This window comes from Eschrichtius robustus, chromosome 1, assembly GCF_028021215.1.
Source record: "Eschrichtius robustus isolate mEscRob2 chromosome 1, mEscRob2.pri, whole genome shotgun sequence".
Classification (NCBI taxonomy): domain Eukaryota; kingdom Metazoa; phylum Chordata; class Mammalia; order Artiodactyla; family Eschrichtiidae; genus Eschrichtius; species Eschrichtius robustus.
In genome coordinates this window covers 11,032,288-11,059,593 of record NC_090824.1, presented here as the reverse complement: position 1 = coordinate 11,059,593, position 27,306 = coordinate 11,032,288, and the positions used below count along the sequence as shown (strand labels likewise).

Genomic DNA, 27,306 nt, shown 5'->3' with positions numbered 1-27,306 from the left:
CAAGTCTAGACTCTCTTATGTAATTTTTAGATATTTGAAGAAAGCCACCAGTTGCTTATTTCCTCAGGCTTTTCTAGACCACACATCCCTGGGTCACTTGGTATTCCTACTAATATGTATCAGTTTTCCATATCATCCTGTATCTACTTCTCTGAACATGGCCCAGCTTATCTATGTTCCTTCTAGATTATTGAGATCATAGATGAATAGCTTCTTTTCAGCTATCCGAAACTGAACAAAATACACACTTGACTTTATGATGATCATAGGAGCAAGCTGAGAATAAATCTATGCTAAGATAATCAGAATATGTATTTTTAAAATTCATCTTATGTCTAGTTAATCATTACTTTTGTTCTTGTTTTTTGTTTTTAATTTAGAAGGCAGGTTAACCTATTATTTGTGACAACCAAAAAGCAAAAATGAATTATGACCACATCTCTTAGCTAGTCCCATAAATCAAGCAAACTTATTATCCTGGACCATATCACTTCTAATTTTCCTTAGGAATGAGGAGACAGTTATCTCCAGCTTTGGCTAACATTTATTTGGCATTGAGTAGCAGTTTTATCCCCTATCCAATGAGATGAGACTCTTCTCATTTATGGGCTTAGGAAAAGGTTTTATGAGCAGAAGTCAGGGTGGTTGAACAAACTCTGGTGCTTGTCCATGATCTAGTGACTCAGTCAATAGAAGCAAAAGTGGAATGAGGTAATGGGAACAAAGAAAGTCTCTTTCATGGTAAACTGAAGAGTCCATTGATATAGCTAGGGGACTGATGTGTGCACTTACGCTTTGAGACAAACCAGCACCCGTATACTTTCTCCAAGACTCCCGAAGAAGCTTTTGCCAAAATCTCCAGCTATGAAGTTGGGCTTTGGAGGAGGTGCCCTCTTTATTCAAGTTTCTAAGAATGTTCTATGTCTGTTCCTAATTCCATATACAGTGCACTTTGGGTATTCAGTAGGGGAACCAGTAGGGGTGGCACCAGAAGTGTTGCCCTAGATAATGGGAGATAATGGGACTGCCCTTAATACTGCAGACTTAGTTGTGACTCAGCTATAGCACAAGGTGGCTGAGGTCAATGGCTTCCTTTTTGCATTGCCCACCTTCTCCTTGTATCTTACTCTTTGCTCCCTTATCATAAGCAGTATTTAGAAATCCATTGATTCAGCTAATGTTGCCATAAGGTGGCCAATGTCTCATAACTTAACCTATCTGCTTTTATAAGTGACTGTCATAAATATTGCCTTGTACATTCTGCGTTGTCATGTGGAAAAACAAATTCATGATGCTATTGTCAAAAATATCTGTTCCTTGGCATTTGTATTAGGTAAGGATTGGCTTGAAACCACCCAAATGACTTGGACTCCCACTCTTTTCTTGACTTGAATTGTGATTTCTATGTATGCAATAGTAATTGGCAAGCAACTTCTGAAAGCCTTGACTCAGAGTTGTTGGTTTTTTAAAAAATCAGTTGCTTATGTTTCTAGTAAGACTATATATATATCACCATGTATCTTGTGGGCTGAGTTTCCACTTTTATTTAGCACAGGCATTTTGGCATCTGGCAGATGTGGTGTGTCAATGTTCAAGAAATGTGGAGTACTGGAGTTGAACTTTCTGTGTTTTGGTTTCTTGAAGCAACTTCATGCAGTTTACCTTACTGTTTTAATAATCAATCATGTCTTCTTTTATCTTCGCCCAGTTCTTGCCTTTTCTATTATTAATCGATTTGTAATTTTGCTTATAATAAATATGTTGCTTCCTTTCAAAGCATCATCTTTATGAAACAGCTGGAGATCTTTGTTAATGATACAATTGGAAAGAGTGTTATCTCAGAGATAGCTGATAAATATAGTAGCAAAGTTTAGATTCCCATTTGGGATCTTCAGAAGTGACATCAAGATATTTTCAGATAATTTCCTTTGCCGTTTGGGTCTGAAGGTCTCCTTATAAACAGATTTTGTAGCCTTTGATCAGACAAGGGAGTCTGTATAGTATGGAAGCATCAAAGGCTTTGATACCATTTTTTTCTCTCTCAGATTGAAATTCTTTGCCCACTTGGTGAGGTTTCTAAAATTTTTTATGTTGATTCCTTTAGAAACCAATTCTCTGAATCATTATCTTTCTCCTATTTAAGGAAAGACCAGACAGTTTTGTTTTGTCTTTCAGCACAAAGTTAGCAGTTCCTTAATGAAAAACAGATTCTTTAATGATCATTGGGTTTTTCTGCCTTCTTTCCTGTTTGAAGAACTCAGAGTCTCAGTTATTACTTTGTAGAACATGGTATTATTCTGAGTTGTCACTCTGGGATTCTTCCTGAAGTGCCTTATTTCCACAGTTCCTGGAGAATCTGTCCAGCACTGGTGGTTTTCTTAATGGAGAACAGTCTCCTGGATCTCCAGATTTACTCACCACTAGAGCACTAGATTCCTGCCTCAGATTTCTCTGAAGGCATCAAAACCCAAAGTATTAAACTCTGTGATATCGATTGGCTGAAGTCACCAGATGGTTCATTCAAAAAAACTTCATATTTCATTCATAAAGATTTCAGTTTGAAAACTGAAGTCGTTTGCTTTGGGGCTTATATTAATTTACAAAGTAGAAAACTGTCCAGATATTTCTTAGCTCAAACTTCTCCCCTTGCTTAGGTGTGTGGAGATCTAGGATCTGATTCCCTTTCAAAATTAGCAACATTTTAGTGTTGGCATGGATTTGTGATTTTAGAAATGTAGTATTGTATGAGCGGCTTCCACTTATGCCTAGCAATTAAGGGTTGTAACTCATTTAAGGGTACCCTTGAATAGATCCCACGCACACACTTTTTTTCCTCTCTGTTTTCGTACCCTGTTGGCACACCTGAACTCTTTCTGATTTTTTTTCAGAGTCAAGAAGCAAAATGAACCATAGGAGTCTAGCTCTTAAAACGTTATAAGCCAAAACAAATCAGTCTTTCTTGAATTCATTTCACTCCTGACGGTTTTTCACAATGGAATTGGGCTGTCCCTGTGAATGTGATCTTTGGAGGATTTATAAGAGGAGAATAGGGCTTTTCCTGGCCCCTAGACACACATATTTATTCACCAGTTGTTTCTTTGCTGCTTACCCAGGTGCCACGAAATCCAGCCTGTTGTCAGCACCCAGCATTGTTAGTATGTTTGTACCAGCACCCGAAGAATTCACAGATGAGCAGCCGACGGTGATGACAGACAAGTAAGCTCACAGTTATTTTCTTCACTGTTTACAGAATTTGAGAAGTTGCTCACCATGGTTGTGAGAAAATATCAGAGGAGGCATGCTATGCTTTTACGTCATAATTTGTTCTTCAAATGGCTGTAGCCATAAGTGTTGGTAAGCATTTGTTACCTTAGAAATGCAGTATTGTATGGGCAGCTTTCATCTATGCCAAGGCATTTTTCTTTTTTAATTTGTATGAATGCAAATAATGTCCACTTACTGATTATTCCTAGCAATAATTTCACACAAATAAAATCTCTCATCCAGAAGCTTCAAATTGTTAAGAGTGGGACTAAGTTTGAGACATGATCCAGCTGGTAGAATTCATTCTCTGAATCTCAGATTGGTTACGTCGCCTCTCTGTTTGTCAGCCTTCAATACCCCCAGATTTCTTATGGGATAAAGTCCAAATGCTTTAGCTTATTGTAAAAGGCCCTTTAGGTTGTGAAGGTATGGTCTTAACCACTCCTCACCAGGAACTCCTTCCCTAGGCCCCTCACCTTCTCCAGAGCATGCCTGATGTGTTCTCTCCTCTGTGATCTCATAGGTGCCCTTCACTCTGTACTTTCTCTGCCTGGTGAACTCCTATTCATGCATCAAGACCCAGCTTGAGGCCAAGTTTCCCTGATTTCACAAGGCAGAATGCATCATGCCATTCTCCAAGTTTCCATAGTATTTGATACATCTCTCTATTCTACCACTTACCACGCTGTATTTTAATCGTTAGGTGTTTATACACACATGTTCTGTAATAGATTGTGGGTTCCTTAGGGACTAGTACCCTTTCTTCTGTACTTTATACTCTGAGCTCACTATACATTGCCTGGCACATAAATGCTGTTCAGTGAACATGATAAAGAGTAAGACTTGTACGATTTCAAGTTTGGAGAGATCCCTTGGGCCGGGGAGGCTTCCTGGTAAAGGTGACCCATGTGAGAAATTGAGTAGGCTTGTGATAAAAGGAGAGGAAGGTGAGGTGGAAGGGGCTGGTATGAGGATCCATGCAGCTGGCCACAGCTGGCCATCATTACTGAAGAAGTGAAAGGCCTGTCTTGAACAGCTCCTTACCATGTCCCCATGGGGAGCACCTAGTTGCTTGTGGAGGGCTCGTCTTAGCTCTTTCTTTGGTATAATTTTCTCGTTTTGTGTCCTCCTCCAAGTCTCAATATTTCCTAGTTGTCTTCCCGGTTGCCTTTGTGTGTACTCCATTTATCTTCGTTTTTAGTTACGAGTGTGAATCCTATATTTTTTTAAAAAGTCAGTTTGTAAGGAATGATATTTAGGTATATCAGGAAGCTTGTAAGGAGTGATATACATGTATATTGGGAAGTTTGTAAGGAGTGATATATATGTATATCAGGAAGTTTTCAGATGGAGAGGTCACAGTAGCCATTTTAGCTCTGCCTTCCTTGCTTTTCCCTTCACTGTATAAAGCTGTTCAGCGGCCACTGAGAAAAAGAGCTCCGCTTTGGTTGAGATGACGTCAGTTGAACCCACATTAGATACTACAAAGAGCAATAAGCTGGAAGTTCCTTAAGAGCAGGGACCATTGTGTTTTTACAGACTGCACTCTCAGTAGGCGTGGTGAGTTCATAAACTGATCGGAGTGACTGGTACAGAAGAGACTTGATCCAGACTCCCTAGGCTTTCTACAGGGTTCTATTGACTGGACTATTCTGTCTCTCACCCACAAATAGGATTTTTAAATTTTTATTTATTTTTGTATTATTTATTTTTTCAATAGATCTTTATGGAGTATAATTGCTTCATAATGCTGTGTTAGTTTCTGTTGTACACCAAAGTGAATCAGCCATATGCACACATATATCCCCATATCCCTTCCCTCTTGAGCCTCCCTCCTACCCTCCCTAACCCACCGCTCTAGGTCATTGCAAAGCACCGAGCTGATCTCCCTGTGCTATGCTGCTGCTTCCCACTAGCTATCTATTTTACATTCGGTAGTGTGTATATGTCGATGCTACTGTCACTTCTCCCCAGCTTCCACCTCCCTGCCCCCGTGTCCTCAAGTACATTCTCTATGTCTACGTCTTTATTAATAGGATGTTTTTAAATCTGAAAGATTGGGAAGGCTTCCATTTGTGTCTAGACATTTTTCACTTTTAATTTCAACAAATGAAAAAAATATCTAGTTAGTGTCTATCCCCAGCAATAATTTCACATGCAGAAAATCCTTCAACCAGAAGCTTCAAACTATTAGTCCAAGTGGCGCTCACTGTAAAAGGGAGCACTAATTCGTGTAGAGGCCAGAGAGTAATGAATTGAAAGACCATTTTCAGTGATCAGCGGAACCTTCCTGATCTCTGGTGTGTGTGCTATTTCTGTGTCTAAGGTGACGGTGGTGCTGGAGTTTTCTATTTATTGTTAGAGTGGGACCGCTGACCTCCTTTTGGGGACTTTTCCAAGACTCAGCAAAAATGGCTGCATGTGCTTACACCTTGAAACCATTGTCGGCTTTCATGGAAAGCATTCCTCTGTTTTCTTTGCAGATGCCATGACTGTGGGGCCATTCTTGAAGAGTATGATGAGGAAACCCTTGGGCTGGCCATTGTGGTCCTCTCCACCTTCATTCACTTAAGCCCAGACTTGGCAGCCCCGTTGTTGCTGGATATCATGCAGTCTGTGGGAAGGTGAATGTCAGCTTCTGTTTTGTTTGGTAGGAAGGAGCCTTACTCAATCTGTATCCTTAAATAAAAACTACCAGTTCAAAAGTGAAACATTTTGTAACCTTACAGATGCGTGATATTTGTGGGATCAACTCAGACTAATTTCACAAACTGAATGTACCAAACTTTTGGTTGAATTCTACAGCCATGTAGGGTCATGAGTCACAACGTCAGAGTGGAGCTAGAGGAAACTGCACTAAGAAAACCCTACTGTTTGTTGTTCTCTATTAAATACTGTATGAGCCAATGTATGTTACAGTGCTCAGAACTGTGCATACTTCACACCTAACACTTTGTAACTTTTAGATATTATTATTATTATCTCTCTTTACCTGTTTTTTAAAAAAATATTTATTTATTTATTTGGTTGCACCGGGTCTTTGTTGCTGCAGGCAGCCTCCTTAGTTGTGGCATGCAAACTCTTAGTTGCGGCACGCATGTGGAATCTAGTTCCCCGACCAGGGCTCGAACCCAGGCTCCCTGCATTGGGAGCGTGGAGCCCTAACCACTGCGCCACCAGGGAAGTCCCTCTCTTTACCTGTTTTAAGATGGGTTCTCTAGGCACTTTGTAATCTTAGGGTGGCTCACTTAATTATGCAACTTGTGGCATTGTCATGTGAAGGGATAAATGGAAGTATAGTAGTTTTATACTTCTGACTCAGAAAAAGGAAAGATGCACACATTTTGGGAACAGAGCCTTCAGCCTGACTGAATAAAACTTAGCTGCTTTGAGAATTTTCATGTTAAGAAAATTCCATTTAGTGGATAGGACATTAGAAGAAAAGTGATGTACTTCATGGATATAAGTAAAGTTCAAATTCAGTAACAAATTGTAGTCCTAGCATACACAACGTATAGGAGAGGACTGAGTTAATTCCCCGTGAATATGTTAAGTTTCCAATCTGTGCTAGCACAGAGCTAGGTGCTTTAGGTTGCAGGCATTACACCTAGCTCTTGCCCTCGAATGCTTTATGGCTTAGTTGTTGAAGAGGACAGTGATATGTGGAATAACTGAGTAGCCATAAAAGATGGGACATGATTAAGAGCTGTATTCATGAGTGATATGTGCGGTGAGTGCTATGGGAGTTCAGGATGGAAATGATTTCTTAGGGAAGGTCTCTATGGAGGAGGTTGGAGAAAAAAACTGGATTCTGCAAATTCCTGGTATTTGATGGAGGAAAGAGAATGAATCTTGATGGAGCTAAAATTTAATCTTTTTAATGAAAAAGATGATGATTTCAAGTTAAAGACAAACAGGGAAGCGTTAAAAACCCCTCAACCCCAGAAGTTATGTGACTCCCTTATCCCCCTTCCCCAGATTTTTCTGTAGTATACTTAGGTGTGTGTATCCTTAGGAGTATGCAGTCAGACTTGGTATAACTATTTCACCTCTAATACTTAGAAATAGCCAATGTGTAAAGTAAGTGATGAACACAGGGAGATAGAGAGATAAGAAAAGATGAATTATGCCCTTGATTTTAACCTAATCACAATAAACGTGGAATAAATGTTGTACCAGCTATCAGCAATACTTGTGAAATTGAAAGTTTTTTATTAATGCAAGGTCTCGATTCCTACTATCAATACTTTTCAGTTTTAGAACACACAGAATTATTGTTCTGTTCTCTTACCATCTCCTTGAAATAGCTGATCTAAGTTGTAATAGATACATAGAGGGGTTTTTATTTTGTTTTTGTTTTAACATAAGGGAGAATAAATCATGTTCAAGCATTGCCAATTCTTAGGATGGAAACAAACAAGCTTTGAAGAAAAGCAAAGGGAAAACAATAGAGATACATTTTTATATACTTACATATAAAAATCATTAAACCTGTACCTCCTTTGGGCAGACTAGCAAGAGACAAGGAGAGCATTAAAGCAAGCTGCCCAATTCTTAGCAACCAAACCTACCAAGAAAGCAGATTCAGTAGTCACCTGATTCAGGGTTTCCTTGCATACCTCAATTCCAGGTCAGGCAATGTGGATTTACGAACACTTAAGTTTATTCTAGTCCCACAGGAACTATTTCCAGCGTGTTCTAAGAGTGTGTAAGTTCAGCACATCCCTTTCATTTATCACCCAAGCCTTTTCATACGATTTCATATTTTGCTCTCTACTTAGATCTCTCTTAAAATTTACCCACCCCTTTTTCTAGATGCGGCCTTCAAGATCACATTGGCTGCACCCTTAATTACTGTTTATTTCATTTGCCAATGCTTATCTATTCATTGTAGTGTCATTAGTATGAGAGAGACCATAACCAAAGCAACTGGGAATGATGTCTGGTGTTACTGGTGCTGGACCCTCTATTTCTGTCCAAATGCATTCTTGACTCGATTCACTGCTGTGGTCTTAAGTAAATAAATTTTTAGCATGCTCCTTGTTTGTTTCTTCAATATCTCACTGATCAAGACATGTTTTTCTAAACCCACGAATTTATTACATTCTTTTTCTTTCTATACATCTAGAATATGTCCATGCATATAGAACCATATAATTATATTTTTCAAAAATTACATGTTATATATTGATTACTTAACCTAATACATTTCTCTTTTCAATATGTCATTTCATCCCAACAATTAGCTGACAAATACCCATTACCTATTTTGCTATCTTACAGAGGCTTTTCCAGTTTGTGGTTTGTCTGCGGTGAGGTTTCAGAGGTTGTATACAAAGAAATGAATTTTGAGTTGAGTTAATATGGGGATGGACTGGGTCAAATACTGTTCTGTTATCTGTCTAACCTGGCTGCAAAGGACATGTTTGTAGATTGACTGGGTGCTATTCAACCAACTCAACTGTATGCATCTCCATGGAAATATCTGATTTGATGCAGAAAGCAGATTTCAGAAACTAGATTAAATTGAACCCTGGAGATTGACCCCTGAGTGGATCCTCTGTCCCTGGTCAAGGGAATTGTCAATGGTTTTACATGTCCCCCATCTAAATGGGAGCTGCAATGCGGCATACGGTACTCATGCATTTCATCATGAAAACCTAAGACACTCATGTGACTCTGTTTACTTTATTTCCTAGATTGGCATCCAGCACAACTTTTTCTAATCAAGCAGAAAGGTAAGGTCCTAAAATGAGCTCAATCTCACTTTCCTTTTGTCCCCTGTGCATGTTCATCCATTTCTAAAACACTAGAGTGTTTACCACGGGAGGAATATGGTTAGGTTCAGTTGCAGCTCCAGAGAGCAGTCGTTCATTTTCTGTTCACACCTTCATTTATTCAATCCTGCATTCACTCATTTCAGTCAACAAATACTTTTTTAAAAAAAAATAAATTTATTTATTTATTCGGCTGTGTTGGGTCTTCGTTGCTGCGCTCGGGTTTTCTCTAGTTGCAGCGAGCGGAGGCTACTCTTCGTTGCGGTGCGTGGGCTTCTCATTGCGGTGGCTTCTCTTGTTGCGGAGCACGGGCTCTAGGCACACAGGCTTCAGTAGTTGTGGCACGCGGGCTCAGTAGTTGTGGCTTACGGGCTCTAGAGCGCACGCTCAGTACTTGCAGCCCACGGGCTTAGTTGCTCCGTGGCATGTGGTCCCGGACCAGGGCTCGAACCCGCGTCCCCTGCATTGGCAGGCGGATTCTTAACCACTGGGCCACCAGGGAAGCTCTGATGAGAAGTTTTTAATTTAGATGAAGTCTAATGTTTTAAAATATTAAAACAACTTATGATTATTCCCTCTTATTGTTTGTCTAAGGAACCTTTGCCTATCCTTAAGTCAAGAATATATTTTCCAATGTCTCCCAATAGAAGTTTTATGGTTTTAGCATTTATATTTAGCATTTACATGGTCCATCTCAAATTAATTTTTATGTATGGTGTGAGGTAGGGGTTGAAGTTCCATTTTATCCATGTGAATACCTTAGTTATTTCAGCACCATTAAAAAAAAAAAAAAGACTCTCCCTTTCCCCATTGGATCACTTTGGTGCCTGTTAAAATCAAATAACCGTATTAGGTTCAGTCTATTTCTAGGCTCTCTATCCTGTTTCACTGATCTATATGTTGATCCTTGTGCTGGCACCACACTGTCTTGATTGCTGTAGCCGTATAGTAAGTCTTGAAGTCATTGTGAATTCTCCAACTTTGGTCATCCTTTCAAAGAAGGTTGATTTGGATATTCTAGATTCTTTACATTTCCACATAAATTTTAGAATAAGCTTCTCAATCTGGGGTGGGGGAAGCCTCCTAGGATTGTATTCAGACTCTAAGTCAGGTTGGGGATAAATGATATCATAAAAATATTGAGTCTTTCAGTTAATAAACATGGTGTCTATTGTCATTTCGTTTGGTCTTTGTTTCTCTCAGCAATGTTTTATGGTTTTCGTTGTAGAGATCTTGCATAGCTTTTGTTAAATTTATTCCCAGGAATTTTGGTTTTTTAATGCCAATGTAAATGAAATTAAAAAAATTTTTGTTTTCTAACTTTTTGCTGCTGATATACAAATATACAATTTTTTGTATTAATATTGTAATGTAATAAACTAAATTCACTTATTAGTTGTAGTAGCTGTTTTTTAGATTCCTTAGAATGTAAAGGCAATTGTATGTAAAAAGTCATATCATCTGTAAATAGTGAAGGTTTTACCTCTTTCTGAGTTATATGCCTTTTACTTTTTTGTTACCCTATTGCATTGGCTAGAACCTCCAGTATAATACTAAAGATGTGAATGAGCACCCTTGCCTTGTTCTTGCTCTTACAAGAAAATCGTTTAATATCTCACCATTAATTATGTTTGCTATAGGTTTACCAGACTGAGGATAGTTCCTTCTATTTCTAGTTTGCTGAGAGTTTTTTGTCATGAGTGCATGTTGAATTTTATCAAATGCACTTTCTGTTATCTATTGAAATAACTATGGTTTTTGCCCTTTATTCTTTAAGACATTGAATTGCATTGATTGGGTTTTGAATATTAAGTCATTCTTACATTCCTGGGATAAACTCTATTTGGTCATGGTCAATCATCCTTTTTATCTACAGTTGGATTCAATGTCCATGAGGACTATTGGTCTGTCCTTTTTCTTTTCATTTTGTTCCTTCTTGGTTTTTGTTTTATTTTATTTGTAATGCTTTATCTGATTTTAGTTTTAGGGCCTCATAAAATAAACTGGGAAGGGTTCCCTCCTTTTCTAATTTTCGAAAAAGTTTGTGAGGGTTTGGTGTCATTTCTTCCTGAAGAACATTTTTGACCTATAAGTTTGAGCCAGCATATCAGGGTAGACAAGGCAGAAAGAAACAATTAGGTAAGATGGATTTTTTACTAGTTTTCCAGTTGGGCTCTTTGATTTCCTCCTTCTTCTTTTCAGCAACTCAGCTACAATCACCTCTGGGAACATCCTTTCTGATACTTTGGTCTAAGGGGAAAGGCCAAATAATCATCTCTTGGCTCCCTGTTTTGACATGCAGTGGTAGTGCAGATGGTAAAGGAGAAAACTGCACATATCAAAGTCCTAACCTTTTTACAAGTACCAGCTCAGATGCCCCAAGAAAACTTCCCAGATCTTCCAGAAGGAATGAACATCTCCCTCCCTGCATTTTCCCTCGGAGGGGCTGCCTCTCTCTCTCAGCCAAGGACACTTTCTGAGAGGATCTTGCTGATAATCCCCATCCTGGATTTTAGTCCTGACTCTGCCATTCTCTGGACTTGTAGCCTCTGTAGGTCACCTTTTCTCTCTGGCCTGGGAACCCTCATCTGTACAGTGGGGTGGCTGGAATTAGTCTGAGACCAACTCTGGCATTACCTGGTTCCCTCTTTCTAAAAATGTATCGTTAACAGGGATTCCATGTGACTAGAATATTTCATCTTACTAATGAAAATGACAGTGAGATATTCTGTAAGAGGACTGATGTGTATGTGACTAAATAAGTAAATAAATACCTGAACTCATGCTGGTTGCTCCAAGATTCCTTGTGTTTTCTCTCCCTGGTCAACGCCAGCATGATGGTCCCTGGCAATGCAGCGGGGGTGGCCAAGCAGTTCCTGCGCTGTATCTTCCATCAACTGGCTCCCAATGGCATCTTCCCACAGCTGTTCCAGAGCACTATCAAAGGTAATTCATCCATGGGGAATCCAGACACCACAGACGTGGCTAGTCGCTGAAACCCAAACGCTACTAAGTCTGATTGTTGTCTTTCCAGATGGGACTTTTTTACGGACCTTGGCCACGTCTCTGATGGACTTCAATGAGCTGAGCTCTGTTGCCGTCCTCAGTCAGCTCTTGGAGGTAGGTTTGCTTTCTCGGCACTCTGAGCCCCTGCCGAAATCACTGCTGAGGAAGAAATTCAAAGTCATTTAATTTAAGTATTAAATTTTAAATGTCAAATTAAATTTTAAGTAATTTAAAATTAAAACATTTAAAAAATGAAAATTGCCAACGCATAGAATAGTGTCAGTTGGACACTGCTGTTTAGTGTGGACGTACAATTTACTTGAAGCTTCTGGACCCCTTCACTAAGAGGCGGATGCCAGGCGTGGTGCACTCACCTCAAAACTCTCCAGCTTTCAAAATGGGTGGTGCGTAGATCCATGTGCATTGTATCCCGAGACTTGGATTCAAATTTCAGCTTCACTGTTCGTTTGTTGTATCACGAGATCTGGGTTCGAGGTCGGCTTATTTTCTGTATCATGAGACTTGAAGCCACTTCTCACCTCCACGGCTTATTCGCTGTATCACTTTACTTGGAGTTTGTCTCCTGTCCTCTGCTTATTAGCTATTTTCAGTTAGCTTGCAGGGTTGGCAGATTGCCGTGGGGACTTTGCTGTTGCTATAGTAGTCATCCTCAGTCTTTGGCCGGTGGAGTTTCCAACAAGCATCATTCACTGCTTTTCTTAACACCTAACCACACCAACTGTAGATCCTTAAAAGGTGTTTCTAATTTCCTGCTCACATTTCACCCTTTCTCACTGAGTCAGAGATCACAATTTTCCCCCCTAACTTGGTGTGGATTCGTCAATTTTTCCCTGTACTCCTGCTGGTTACAATGATTAGCCTTTATAGCAGGTACACGACACATGTTTATAGTGTGAATATGTGATTTTTAAAAACTGATCTTCACCAAATAGCTGTATGAATTCCCACACTGTTTCAGCAGTTGATTGCCTATGCTTTGTGTTTTTAGGGTCTAAATAACAAAAAGAATTTACCAGCAGGGGGTGCTATGATACGCTGTTTGGAAAACATTGCTACCTTCATGGAAGCTTTGCCCATGGATTCTCCTAGTAGCCTCTGGACAATCATCAGCAACCAGTTTCAGACTTTTTTTGCCAAGCTGCCTTGTGTTTTGCCTCTGAAGGTAAGCTGAACCCAGGATTTCATTTTAAATTACTTCCTTACTGTTTGCGGATCATCTGGGTCTTGGGTGATTTAATGTTTCATAAAGGGCTATAAGGAGTCTCTGTTAGCCACAGAGTAGAGAGTGTTATTTAGCTTTCCTCTTCAAATGTTACAGAATGACAGTAATATGCAGTGGACATTTTGACTTAGTGATTTCATGTTTCCAGTTGAGTAAAAAATAAAAAAGTTCAGGAAGACGTTAGTAGATTGTGTTTATCTAGAAATTGTTCTCAAAAGGATATTAAATAAAAACATAATAGTTTCATCTAAAAGGAGACCAGACATATAATGTAAGCCTTCAATTTTAGAGCATTATCTTAAGGGAAGTGATTGCTTTTGTGTGTGTGAATAAAGTACTTGAAAGACCAAGATGATATTTCTATTTGACAGCTTTACCCCTCCTCCCCCTACTCCCTCACCCCCTGCCCAGTGCCATACCACCCTCCAAGAATACACACAAAATTACCTAGCTAGAAATCTGGTAGCCTAAGGAACATTTTCAATATGAGCCCATTAAATGCAAAAACAGAATCCTATACTGTCAAAACTGGAAGAGACCTATAAAAACCATCCTTTCCAATGCTCCCATTTTCCAGATGGAGAACTGCAAATTCAGAGAGATAGTGGCAGTGTAAAGATTAGAACTCAAGTCTTTTGACTCCCAATCCAGTGTCCTTTCACTAGCAGACTCCTAGAGTCCTTCTAGAACAAGGGTGAATTAGAGGCATTCAGGTCTCTATAGCAGGGAGAAAGGAGGTAGCTGGTAGTGGCCATTGCTGTGTCTTTGAACCTCATTGGTTCCACAAGCTTTTTGTGCTTTATCCAGGTCACAGATAAAAATATTCAACTTGCAGCAAAACTGGATCTGACAAGTGAAGTTACACGTTGGCAGCACTACTTCTGAAATGAATATTACATATATGTAAAATGTTTTAAAAAGACCAACCACCTCTGATAATACCTTTTCCCAAATTGGCAAATTTGGAAAATGCGACCCCCAAATAAGGTCTGTAAGGATGATAATTCAGGGACCCTTACCTTGGTGTATGCTGGTTTCTTTGAGTTTGAAATTACTGTAAGAAGCAGGAAAACTGAGATCTTTGCCATCTCTCACATCCTGTGATTCTTATCTATTCAGAAATCTAGAGTAGTTGAATAAATCCAAGCAAAGAGAATTGGTACTTTGAAACTATACATGTACATAGCTATTGTACCTATACACTTAGGAAATCAAGTGCATGCATTTCTTTTTAAACATCTTTACTGGAGTATAATTGCTTTACAATGGTGTGTTAGTTTCTGCATTATAACAAAGTGAATCAGTTATACATATATATATGTTCCCATATCTCTTCCCTCTTGCGTCTCCCTCCCACCCTCCCTATCCCACCCCTCTAGGTGGTCACAAAGCACTGAGCTGATCTCCCTGTGCTATGCGGCTGCTTCCCACTAGCTATCTATTTTACGTTTGGTAGTGTATATATGTCCATGCCACTCTCTCACTTTGTCCCAGCTTACCCTTCCCCCTCCCCGTATCCTCAAGTCCATGAAGCAACTGACAAAGGATTAATCTCCAAAATTTACAAGCAGCTTATGCAGCTCAACATTAAAAAAACAAACAACCCAATCCAAAAATGGGCAGAAGACCTAAATAGACGTTTCTCCAAAGAAGATATACAGATTGCCAACAGACACATGAAAGAATGCTCAACATCATTAATCATTAGAGAAATGCATATCAAAACTACAATGAGATATCATCTCACACCGGTCAGAATGGCCATCATCAAAAAATCTACAAACAGTAAATGCTGGAGAGGGTGTGGAGAAAAGGGAACCCTCTTGCACTGTTGGTGGGAATGTAAATTGATACAGCCACTGTGGAGAACAGTATGGACGTTCCTTAAAAAAATAAAAATAGAACTACCATACGACCCAGCAATCCCACTACTGGGCATATACCCTGAGAAAACCATAATTCAAAAAGAGTCATGTACCAAAATATTGAAGTGCATGCATTTTAACACGACCACATGGACCCTCCCTAGGAGCAGAGAGCCATTCAGGGCCATTCATTGCTTAGGAGCTACACACTTTTAGAGAAGGGGTGGGGCAGGCATGGCAAATTCAAATGCCTGTAGGGCGGTGCTATAATGAAAATATTTAACTTGAACATGGACTAGTTGGAAGCATTGCCAGCTGGAAACAATTAGTAAACCTGATTTGTAACAATCAGTCCTGTCCAAAGGGACCCTGACTGCAAGGTTAATGAGTGGAGCGGAGTGAGATAAGAAGGAGAATGGAGACCCTTGAGAACTGGAAAGCACCAGTCCTTTCTAATGGGGTCAGCTGCTCCTCCACTCCAGCCAATTGTTATTTGAGAATGCAGTCCTCATCTCCCCACGTTTTCTAAGATATTTCCTGACTTCCTTCATAGGTCACTGTGGGGACCTGATGAGCAGCCGGTTTTCAGCCCCTGGTTTAAAGTAATGTAAATGTCACATCAACTCCTATGGGTATTGAGCAGATTAAATAGACCAATGGTTCCCTTAGAAGGTATTGATACTTGTGAAATGCTTTCAGAATTTATCTGAAAACTAGCCCTGCTGGATTTTGTCTGGGCACTGCCTCTGATCATCCTATGCTGTGTATTTAATCTCTGGGGAAAATATTAAGCCATTGAAAGACCTTCTGTAGTTTGTTCTCATCAATTTAGAGAAGTGGATTTCAAACATCAGTGTGTGTCAGTGTCCCTGAAGGACTTGCTAAAAATCTGACTCCTGGGCCTTACTCTGAGAACTTCTGGTTCAGTAGGAGTGCGACCTGAGGATTTGCATTCCAACTAGTTTCCAGGTAATAGAGGTGCTGCTGGTCCAGGGGTCATACTTGGAGAAACACTGGCTTCGTTTGTACTCTCTTAAAGAGGTTCATATTGTACACAGCTGCAGAGATTTCACTGTAACCTGCTATTTTCATATATTTAACAATGTTAAATAATATCATTGCTTATTCTTGCTATAACATTTTCCCCCAAACCCAGTACACATTATTTAAAAAGTACATTTTGATGTGGAATTGTGCCAAAATATGCTACTTGATTTGTGAGGCATGATTTTCTCTTGTAGGAATTTTACTGCTTTTTCTTAGGTTATTGTTATATCTTTTTGTAGCAGAGAAATGACAGATGAAACGTTCTTTATTTGGACTAATAAGCCTAATGGTTTTAAATTGATCTAAGTAGATTTTTTTTTTCAACATGGCCTTTCACAAATTCATAGACCTCTTTAGGATTGGGCACATTTAATATCAATTAATATTATTTAATTGTTTAACACTGTTTAATTAATGGTTTAATTAAAATTTTAAAGCTAAGAATTATTATTTTTTCAACATGAATATATGGCATGGAAAACTGTAAGGAGGCAGCTATATTTCAGATTTTTTTTTCCTAAAATAAATGCTTAGAGGAAATATATGAAGCAAAAGATATGTTAAGGAGAGTACTGACTTTTACTTTTTTTGTATTTGTTCATAGTGTTCTTTAGATTCCAGTTTGAGAATTATGATCTGCCTCTTGAAGATACCCTCTACCAATGCCACAAGGGTATGTATGTTTTAGAAAAACATAACCAATTGGTTATTTGGTTATTTTTTTAACCTAAAAAGACAGGCATATAGCAAGCAATAGTGAAGAAATAGTTATCACATACTGAATGCTTCACTTTCAACCTTTTTTTTTTTAATTTATTTTTTAGTGAAGTATAGTTGAATTACAATGTTGTGTTAATTATTGCTGTACAGCAAAGTGACTCAGTTATACATATATATACATTCTTTTTCATATTATTTTCCATTTTGGTTTATCACAGCATATTGAATATAGTTCTCTGTGCTATACAGTAGGACCTTGTTGTTTATCCATTCTAGATATACCAGTTACATCTGCCAATCCCAAACTCCCAATCCATCTCTCTCCCACCACCCACCCCTTGGCAACCAACAGTCTATTCTCTATGTCCCTGGTTCTGTTTCTGTTTCATAGATAGATTCACTGTCATATTTTAGATTCCACATATAAGTGACATCATATGGTATTTGTCTTTCTCTTTCTGACTTATTTCACTTGGTATGATAATCTCTAGTTGCCACTTTCAACCTTTTGAAAGTGCCTAGTATGAAGAACTCTAATAGATTACAGTATCGTTGGTCCTTTTAGTCCTGGGCCACGTCCACCAGTTCATCCTCAGTACTATGAACTCTTAGTCCTGGGCCATGTCCACCAGTTTATCCTCAGTACTATGAACTCTTAGTCCTGGGCCATGTCCACCAGTTCATCCTCAGTACTATGAGCTAGATGATCCTTCCAAACACAGATCTCATCGCACTGCTTCCTTGTTTAAAATCTTTGATAACTTCTCACTTCTTTTAAGATAATGTCCAAATCCCTTAATGGAGCATACAAGAAGGTACTTCATTAACTTGCAAGCCTACCTTTCCTAGTTAGTCTCTGGCTACTTGTCCCATCCCTGTGCTTTCTGCGTACTTTCAGAATCATCATCATTATCATCATCGAAACAATAACCACTGTTTGTTGAGCACTTACCGTATGGCAGACATTGTGCTAATTGCTGTACATTTATAATCTTATTTAATTTCATACTTCCTTGCCTTTGCTTAGGCCATTTCCTTTGCCTGAAATGCTTTATACCCTTGCTGCTGAGTGAACTCCTTCTCATTCTTCAAGATGAGAATCTGAATTCCATTCCAATTTTAAAAAAGCTCACATTTTCTGTAGCAACTTCCTCCTATATCAGATCCCACAATACCTGACAGAGCTCTCTATATGAACAGTTATATTATACTGAAGTCTCCCCAGTGAGCCTGTGAGCTTTATGAAGTCCAGCACTGTGTCTCATTTACTTTTGTATTCCTGGCTACATTCCCAGGCTGCATTATATGCAATAGTGCAATAATGTGTATTGCAATGGCTTGTAGCTACTAGTTAATATACCAAGAAGGCACATCCCCTGTAGCTTTTTACCTTGACTGTGCTTGCATAGGCTTATGGTTTATGCTGGAAAATTGCATAGAGATCATTTGGTTTAGTCTGCTCATTTACAGATAAGGAAACAGGCTCAGAGAGATGAAGTGTCCTGGCCAAGGTCACATAGCTGGTTACTGGAAGATCTGAGACTTGAATCTAGGTCCTTTGATTTCAAGCTCTTTTGTCTGTTGTACCGTATTGCCCCATTACCATGCTGCTTTGCTAGATAAAAGAGCAAGTTTCTATATAGGTCTGAATTCAGGTTTCTTTTTTTGACCAATAAGGATGTATATCAACCAGAGACATATTCCTATCCCTATCCCTGTTCATTCATTATTAGTGTTTTAAGGCAACAACATTTATACAAAGCAAACAATACTGAATCAATAGTACTATTTCAAAGAGTGTCTCTAAGATTTTCTGTATGGAAAGCACTACATGGTTTCTGCGGGTAATACAAATAACAAACATAATTCCTATCCTCAGAGGCAGCTAACATGTAATGAATTCATTTTTGTATCCATAAGGAAAAAGGACCTCAAAAATGCACATATTCTTTGATTTAGTCATTGTTTTTCTGGGAATCTATTCTAAGGAAGAAAATGCAAATTTCATGCAAAAACATATTTATTGAGATGTTCTATATAATAAAATCTGACTCTTGTGGCCATTAAAATGGATCTTTATGAAGAATTAAATAGCATTGGAAATTTCGTACGTTATTATCTTAACAAAATGTAGTATTATATATACGTGTAAGATTTCAGCTGAGTAAACTGGTGTGTGATGAAGAAGAGAAATATATCAAAATGTTATCACTGGGTGATGGGAATATGGATGACTTTTATTTCCTTATCTGTACTTTGCTACAGATCCTGCGTTTGCACACTGAGCATGTGTTACTTTTATAATCCAGATAGTTAGGACCATAGAGGTTGAGAAGTAGTGGAAATCACAGCATCGAAGTCTTTTGGAGCCCAATTAAAATCCTGTCTTCCCTACAGAGCAATTCTCCCTCTGGAAAATTGCCCTGGAATTTGAGTTTGAATTCCATTCAATGGCTGTATGGCCTTAGGCAAGTTACTTGCCTACTTAGCTGCCTCAGCTGAAGAATGGGGATATTAAAGCTTCAGAGTTATGGTGCAGTTCATAACTAACAGTGATGGAAGGCTTTCTGTTGCCAAGTGCTTTACATACATTATCTTCTTTAATTCTCACAACACTATTGAGATGGAGGTCATTATTATCCTCATTTTACAGGGAAGAGAATTAAGTCCAGAGAGGTTAAATCACTTATTCAAGGTCACAGAGAGCTCAAGTTTGCAAACACTGGTGTGAAATTCTAGAGCTTGTGTCATTAATTATTATAATATACTGTCTCCCCAGGATTGTTATAAGAAATTTAAATGAGATAAACGATACAAAAGTGTGTAACTCTGCCTGATACTTAGTAGGTGCTCAATAAATGTCTCTAAATGACTTAAGAAAGCATAAGGATCTAAAACTGACCTTTTATGGGTGGGATTCAGATGGGGAAACCAAAACTGACAGCCTTCCTGGTAAACACTGGCAGGAAGCTGGGTCCTGATGTGTCTTATCTAAGCTAATAGTGCTTTGGTACTTACGTGCAAGGGTGGTTTGTGCTACTTAACTGAGATGATAGGCTTCTAGAGGAGCTGTGTCTGATGAACTCACACATGCCTAAAGACTCAGAGAAATAGAGTGGGAGATCCTAAAGCAAACCTCACAGAGTCTTGATTGCTGGGGGTGGGTATGAGGATAAGATTGGAGTTAGGTAGGTTTATAAATGATGCCACATGGAAAAAGTGGATTTTTTTTTTAGCAGTAAAATGATTACGTCATGCTCTTTGAGCCACTGATTGAAGATTCAGTTCTGTTCTTGTTAGACAAACAGGTTTGCTACAGTAGCCACCCGGCAACAGATTTGAAATTAAGAAAGGGTGATCCCATTAGTTAAGGTATCATTAGACTTTAGTACTTTTTTTTAATGAAAGAATCAGCAATTGATTTTGGTTTTATTTTGGCCCCAATCTCATTGCAGAGTTTGTTGGAACCATTTTCAAAACTGCTCAGCTTTGTAATTCAGAATGCCATCTTCACTTTGGCCTACCTGGTGGAGGTGTGTGGCTTATGTTACCGAGCTTTCACTAAGGTAAGGTTGCATGTGTGTTTATGTGTCCCTGGGAAACAAAAAACTGGCAGAAACATATTCTTTCTAATCAGTATCAAATCCCTCTTAGGTTAATTTGCCTCAGTATAGTTAAAAGTGAGTAATTCTACTGAGGTCTAATAAAAATCATTAGAAGGAAACACTTTGCACACACAAATATATAAACTATACGTTAAATATGCAAATTTGGAGAACTGAGGGTCATATGGTTTAGAGGAGAAGAGGTATTTTGAATGAAATGAGATAATGGTCCAAATGACCTCTAATGTCCTTTTCAAGTTCACCATCCTATGATTAGTGGGCAAGCCATCAGTACCGATCAATTTTATACCCAAAGTAGAAAAATATCAGCTTGTCATTTGTAAAAGCCTGTGGAGAGCTCCTTAATTCTCATAATTTTTCTGTCTCCCCAGTTCTGGGTTCTTGGCCTCTGAGACTGTAATCTCATCTTTTGTCATCTTGCTTTGATAATGGTTTCTCTATTGCATTATCTTTAGTTTCCCCTGCCCCACTACTGAGGAAGTGGAAAAGTACTGCTTGCCCAGCGCATATAGCAGCCTTGTTGGTGCTGATAGACACTCTCCTAATGGAAAAGCAGAAGGCAGGACAAATTGAGAGTGTTTCTGTCCTTAAGAACAATGTGCAAATGTTACTTTTCCAATTTCCAAATTTTCCAAGTTTATTTTCAGTGGGGTTTCTGTTTCTGTTGTTCCCTCTTAAACATTCAGAATACTCCTTTATTCACGTTGTCCACTTCTACAAGCCCTTTAATTTCTCCTAAAAATCTAATTTTTATCAAGGTTTTCATTCTATTTAAAACACCCTTGTCTCCTTTCTTACCGTCTGTGTCCATTCCACCATGTTAAGTGTTTCATGATATCCTTCTCTTTAATCTTTCTGATTATAAACTGTTTATTACTCTGCCTGGAACAATATGTTTTCTAACTACCAAAATGATCAGTATTTTTTTCTTCTTTCAAATCCTTCCTGAAAAATAACTTCTTTATCTTTTTTTCACTTAAAAAAATAGATCTGTAAGACACAGCAGCAAATATAATGAAAAGATATTCTATTTTTAGAAGTCACTTTATTTCTTAATTTTCTTTATGTTTGATTTGTTTAAATTATATATTTTATAGAGGAGGAATCATAATGAGTTTGTACTTTCTATGCTGTGTACTATAAGTATTGATTACAGTGGACCTTCCACTATTTTGAATTCAAGATATTTTTGGTTTTAAATATTCATTATGCATTATATCCCCTCATAATCTATCATAACTTTAGTGCCCTCTCTCTTCCGGTTGTCCTCGACCCTTCTTCATTCTGCAACTCAAAATGACTATTAGTTGTAGAAATCTTTGATCTAGGGCCTTCCCACCTTTTTCACAGATAATGAGAAACTATAAGAAATAGCTAAAGAAATAGCAGTATCTAATTGAGGCTTCTCCTCAACTGCTTCACAATACTGTGTTAGTTTCTGTTGCACAACAAAGCGAATCAGCCGTATGCATACACATGTCCCCATATCCCCTCCCTCTTGAGCCTCCCTCCCACCCTCCCTATCCCACCCCTCTAGGTCATCGCAAAGCACTGAGCCGATTTCCCTGTGCTATGCTGCTGCTTCCCACCAGCCAACTATTTTATATTCCGTAGAATATATATGTCAATGCTACTCTCACTTCGCCCCAGCTTTGCCCTCCCACCTCATGTCCTCAAGTCCATTTTCTATGTCTACCTCTTTATTCCTGCCCTGCAACTAGGTTCATCAGTACCATTTTTTTTTTTTAAGATTCCATATATATGCGTTAGCATACAGTATTTGTTTTTCTCTTTCTGACTTACTTCACTCTGTATGACAGACTCTAGGTCCATCCACCTCACTACAAATAACTCAATTTCATTTCTTTTTATGGCTGAGTAATATTCCATTGTATATATGTGCCACATCTTCTTTATCCATTCATCTGTCAATGGACATTTAGGTTGGTTCCATGTCCTGGCTATTGTAAATATTGCTGCAACGAACATTGTGGTACATGTCTCTTTTTGAATTATGGTTTTCTCAGGGTATATGCCCAGTAGTGGGATTGCTGGGTCGTAGGGTAGTTCTATTTTTAGTTTTTTAAGGAACCTCTGTACTGTTTTCCATAGTGGTTGTATCAATTTACATTCCCACCAACAGTGCAAGAGGGTTCCCTTTTCACTACACCCTTTCCAGCATTTATTGTTTCTAGATTTTTTTGATAATGGCCATTCTGACCAGTGTGAGGTGATACCTCATTGTAGTTTTGATTTGCATTTCTCTAATAATTAGTGATGTTGAGCATCTTTTCATGTGCCCAAGAAAAGACATGGAAAGGTAATAGCTTTGGAGACTATTTGGCAATCGGGCAGTCTCAATAACTTGAAAACTGTCCCACTTAAAACGCTAGCAGTGATGGATGAAATGTAATAAACATGATTTTAAATATATAGCAAATTTTATAAGAATGAGAGTTGCAAAAATGAAAAGGGAATTGAGAACCAGAGTGGTAAGCATATAAGCTGATATTGTAGCAGTCTTGGGGTAGAGAAGTTGATTGTTTTGGTAATTTAGTAGCTTGAGTTTTTTGTTTTTAATTGAAGTATGGTTGATATACAATATTATATAAGTTCCAGGTGTACAATATAGTGATTCACAATTTTTAAAGGTTATACTCCATTTATAGTTATTATAAAAATTGGCTATATTCCCTGTGTTGTACAATATATCCTTGTAGCTTATTTTATACCCAATAGTTTGTACCTCTTAGTCCCCTACCCCTTTCCCTTTCTCCACTGGTAACCACTAGTTGGTTCTCTATGTCTGTGAGTCTGTTTCTTTTTTGTTATATTCCGTAGTGACTTGAGTTTTAAAGCCCATACAGAGAAAGGAAATGAAGTCTTGGGACTATTTCAGGCTGAGAGTTGGAGCTGAGTTGTCCCCAGGAGAAAGCCAGAACCCTTGAAAGGCTATATGTTTGAGAAAAGTTTGATTTGGAAAGGATATATTCTTATATGGAGGTGACAAAGAATGGGCTCTGTCTGAGCCTGGGAACTGAAAGATTTGTAGTTTCCCTTGAGAATTAGTAAACATGAGCCTATCTTTGAACATGTTTAGAATTTGAATTTGTAATACCTGCATGCTGTGTGAACCCCCAAAAGTCAAATAAATTGGTGCTGGGCAAGTAATTGCATTGGAGTGTCTGGCAGAAGCAAGCTCAAAATCAATCCTCAAACCTCTCTGGAGGGATATGCCTTCAACCTAGGCCCAACAGGATTCCCATAATTAAAATCTGGATGAACATGAGATCATGATCTAAAATTACAAAACGTGAAGAAATAATCCACCATGAGCTACTTTAGCATAGTCAACAAAAATCAAGATTATTCCCCCTAAGAACTTCCAATATTAGAACAATGTGATAGAGACTATAAAGACATACTCTGAATGATAAGCATTAAAAGATGAATTAAAAACATGAGAAAAGATGTAGTCACTTAAAAAAAAAAAAACCAGATAGATTTGAACAAAGTAGAAATTCTAGAAATGAAATAGTCATTGACATAAAAAAAAACTCAGTGGACAGGTTAGAGAGCAAATTAGACATAGCCAAAGAGGGATTTAGTGAAATGAAAATAGATCTGAAGAAATTATACAGCATGCAGCAAAGGGAAATAAAGAGATGAAGAATATAAAGAGAAGATTTAGCCAGTAAATTTGAAATCTTGGGAAACAGGGACAATTTTCTAGAAAAAATGTAATATGTAACAATCAGAAAAAAGATGGCTAGACTTAAATGATGAAAAAATGGAATCGGTAGTTAAAAGCCATTCCAATTTATTTTTAAGCATCTTTATTGGAGTATAATTGCTTTACAATGGTGTGTTAGTTTCTGCTTCATAACAAAGTGAATCAGTTATACATATACATATGTTCCCATATCTCTTCCCTCTTGCATCTCCCTCCCTCCCACCCTCCCTATCCCACCCCTCTAGGTGGTCACAAAGCACCGAGCTGATCTCCCTGTTCTATGCGGCCGCTTCCCACTAGCTATCTATTTTACGTTTAAAAACCATTCCAATTTTAAAGACAACTTTCATTAAACATTTAAGGAACAGATTGATCTCTACTTCATGCAAACTAAAACAGAGAATAGAAAAAAAGGGAACAATTTGCAACATATTTTATGAGGCCAATAGAATTTTGATACCAACCAGACAAGGGCAATAGGGGAAAGGAAAATTATAGGCCAGTTATACTTCAAAGATGCAAAAATTCTGAATGAATAATCCCAAGTTAATGCATTAAAAATAAAGCCTCACGCTCAGCCATAAAAAAGAATGAAATTCTGCCATTGGAAGCAACATGGATGGACTTGGAGGGCATTATGCTAAGTGAAGTAAATCAGACAAACAAAGACAAATACTGTATGATATCACTTATATGTGGAATCTAAAAATACGACAAACTAGTGAATATAACAAAAAAGAAGCAGACTCACAGATACAGAGAACAAACTAGTGGTTACCAGTGGGGAGAGGGAAGTGGGGAGGGGCAATATAGGGGTAGGGGATTAAGAGGTACAAACTATTATGTATAAAATATAAGGATATATTGTACAACATGGGGAATATAGGAAATATTTTGTAATAACTATAAATGGAGTGTAACCTTTAAAAATTGTGACTAAATATATTGTTCCCCTGGAACTTATATAATATTGTACGGCAACTATACTTCAATTTAAAAAATTAAAAAAAACTAAAGCCTCATGACCTAGTGAGGATTTTCTTGTAATATAAAATTGGTTTAAATATTAGAATATCTATTTATGTTACCATGTTGCCAGATTAAAGGAGGAAAAGCTTTTATCATTATCTCAAGAGATACAAAAGAAGCATTCTATATAATTCAACATCCATTTATGGTAAATCTTGTCAAACTAGGAGTAAAAGGGATAACTTGATAAAGGGTGTCTACCAGAAATCTCTAGGAAACATTATACTTATGGTGAAATGCCAACAGTAGTCCCTTTAAAATCATAAGTTAAGACAAGAATGGCCGTTATCACTGCTTCTATTTGCTCTGGTTCTGGAGGTCCTGCTCAGTTGAGTAAGACAGGAAGAATAAATCAAAGTATAAGGATTAGAAAGGAAAAAAACTCTCCCTTTTCATAGATGATGTGATTACAAATGAACTGAAGAGAATCTATCTATAGACACCTTTTTATAACTTTTATGAGAATTCAGCAAGGATGCTGATACAAATGAACATCCAGAAATCATCTACCTTTAATTATTCAGCTACAAACGATTATAAAATATACTTTAAAAATAGCATTTATTGTGGCAACAAAAAATGAATCTATCAAAAATATGCAAGAATTTTATTGAGATAACCAGAAAATTTTATTAAACAACGTTAAATAAATGGAGACAGATCTCATGTTTATGAGTGAGGACCCAGCATAATAAAGATAGCTAATTCTCACAAAATAACCTATAAATTTAGTATAATTCCAGTAAATATCCTAGACTTTCTCTCCTGATACTGATGGACTAGATAATTTGAACGTATCCTCCCACTGGATTTGAAAAGTTTCTTAAAAAAGTGAACAAACTATTTTCTGAAAACTTTAAAAAATCAACAAAATGCTAACCAGATATAGAATTACCAGGCTAAGATCTGAGAGAACACAGAAATGCAAAGATGTGAGCCTAGCACTGAAGACCTTTTTTTGCCCTGGGGGTGTTTGCCTATCTGAAAGATGTGACAATTCTGGAAGATCCAGGAGGCTAGGGGGAAAAGAGTCAGAATCCAGGACCTTCCAAGAGTGGAGACTCTCTGATCCTGCACCTCCCGCACCTTTTGGCTGGGACCACTAAGTAAAGATAACCCAGAAGTAAAGTGGTCCTCATATGGACACAGATCCCTGTCAAGACCTTTGGTGGCCCAAGATAAGATATTACAAGGTTTGTATGTGTATTAAGGTAACCCTGGATCACTAGTGCCTCCAGTACCTGGTAAAAAATGAACAGAAAGCTCTTTGGAGGAAGATAACATTTCGGGCCTCAAATGATTTCTAAAAATATTTTAAAAATAAAGGATGCAACATGCAAAGATAACCAGACATATGAGGAGGCAAGACACCACAAGTGAGAATGAGTAGAAAGAAAAGACAGTGGATACAGACCTACAGGGTCTCCAATAAGTTGGTTATGATCAAGAAAGGACACATAGGGGACTTTGAAGGTGCTTGTGATGTGTACCCAACTTGGGTGCTGATTACATGAGTGTTCAATCTATGCTAATCTGTTTATCTGTTCACTTATATTTTATGTACTTTTCTGCATGTGTGCTATATTTGACAATAAAAAAAGCTTACAAAATTGAAAATATTCTAGCATTGCATTAACAAGGACAGATCAATGAATTTCAGTATGTTCATACAATAAAACATCATTAAGCTGTTTAGTTGAAAGAATGAGAACTATATGTATCAACAGGGACTCACTTCAAAAATATAATGGAGTAAAAAATTTTAAGTTGCAGAAAGATATGCATTGTATGATACCATTATAGAAAGTTAAAAACAAGCAAAAATAATAGTAAGCCTTATAATGGAGGTATACATATGTAGTAAAAGTGTAGTACATGAAATAATAAGCACCAGATTCAAAATAGTGGCTATTTCAAGGAAGGGAGAAAGAAAAGAGAGCACTGTATAGGTAGCTTCAACTATTTCTGTGATGTTTGATTTTTGATAAAAAGTATT

General features: G+C 37.9%; 1 protein-coding gene across 3 annotated transcripts in view; it reads left to right on the top strand.

Annotated features, from left to right (window-relative positions):
- UNC79 (unc-79 homolog, NALCN channel complex subunit) overlaps window positions 1–27,306 on the top strand; it is a 202,856-nt gene that overhangs the window by 142,086 nt on the left and 33,464 nt on the right. For all 3 annotated transcript variants that reach the window (XM_068553881.1, XM_068553705.1, XM_068553790.1), the window contains 8 exons: window positions 3,114–3,216; window positions 5,748–5,888; window positions 8,964–9,002; window positions 11,875–11,987; window positions 12,076–12,161; window positions 13,057–13,230; window positions 16,807–16,875; window positions 20,378–20,488. In XM_068553881.1, the coding sequence (XP_068409982.1) occupies window positions 3,114–3,216; window positions 5,748–5,888; window positions 8,964–9,002; window positions 11,875–11,987; window positions 12,076–12,161; window positions 13,057–13,230; window positions 16,807–16,875; window positions 20,378–20,488 (836 nt within the window). The remainder of the gene's footprint in view (window positions 1–3,113; window positions 3,217–5,747; window positions 5,889–8,963; window positions 9,003–11,874; window positions 11,988–12,075; window positions 12,162–13,056; window positions 13,231–16,806; window positions 16,876–20,377; window positions 20,489–27,306) is intronic.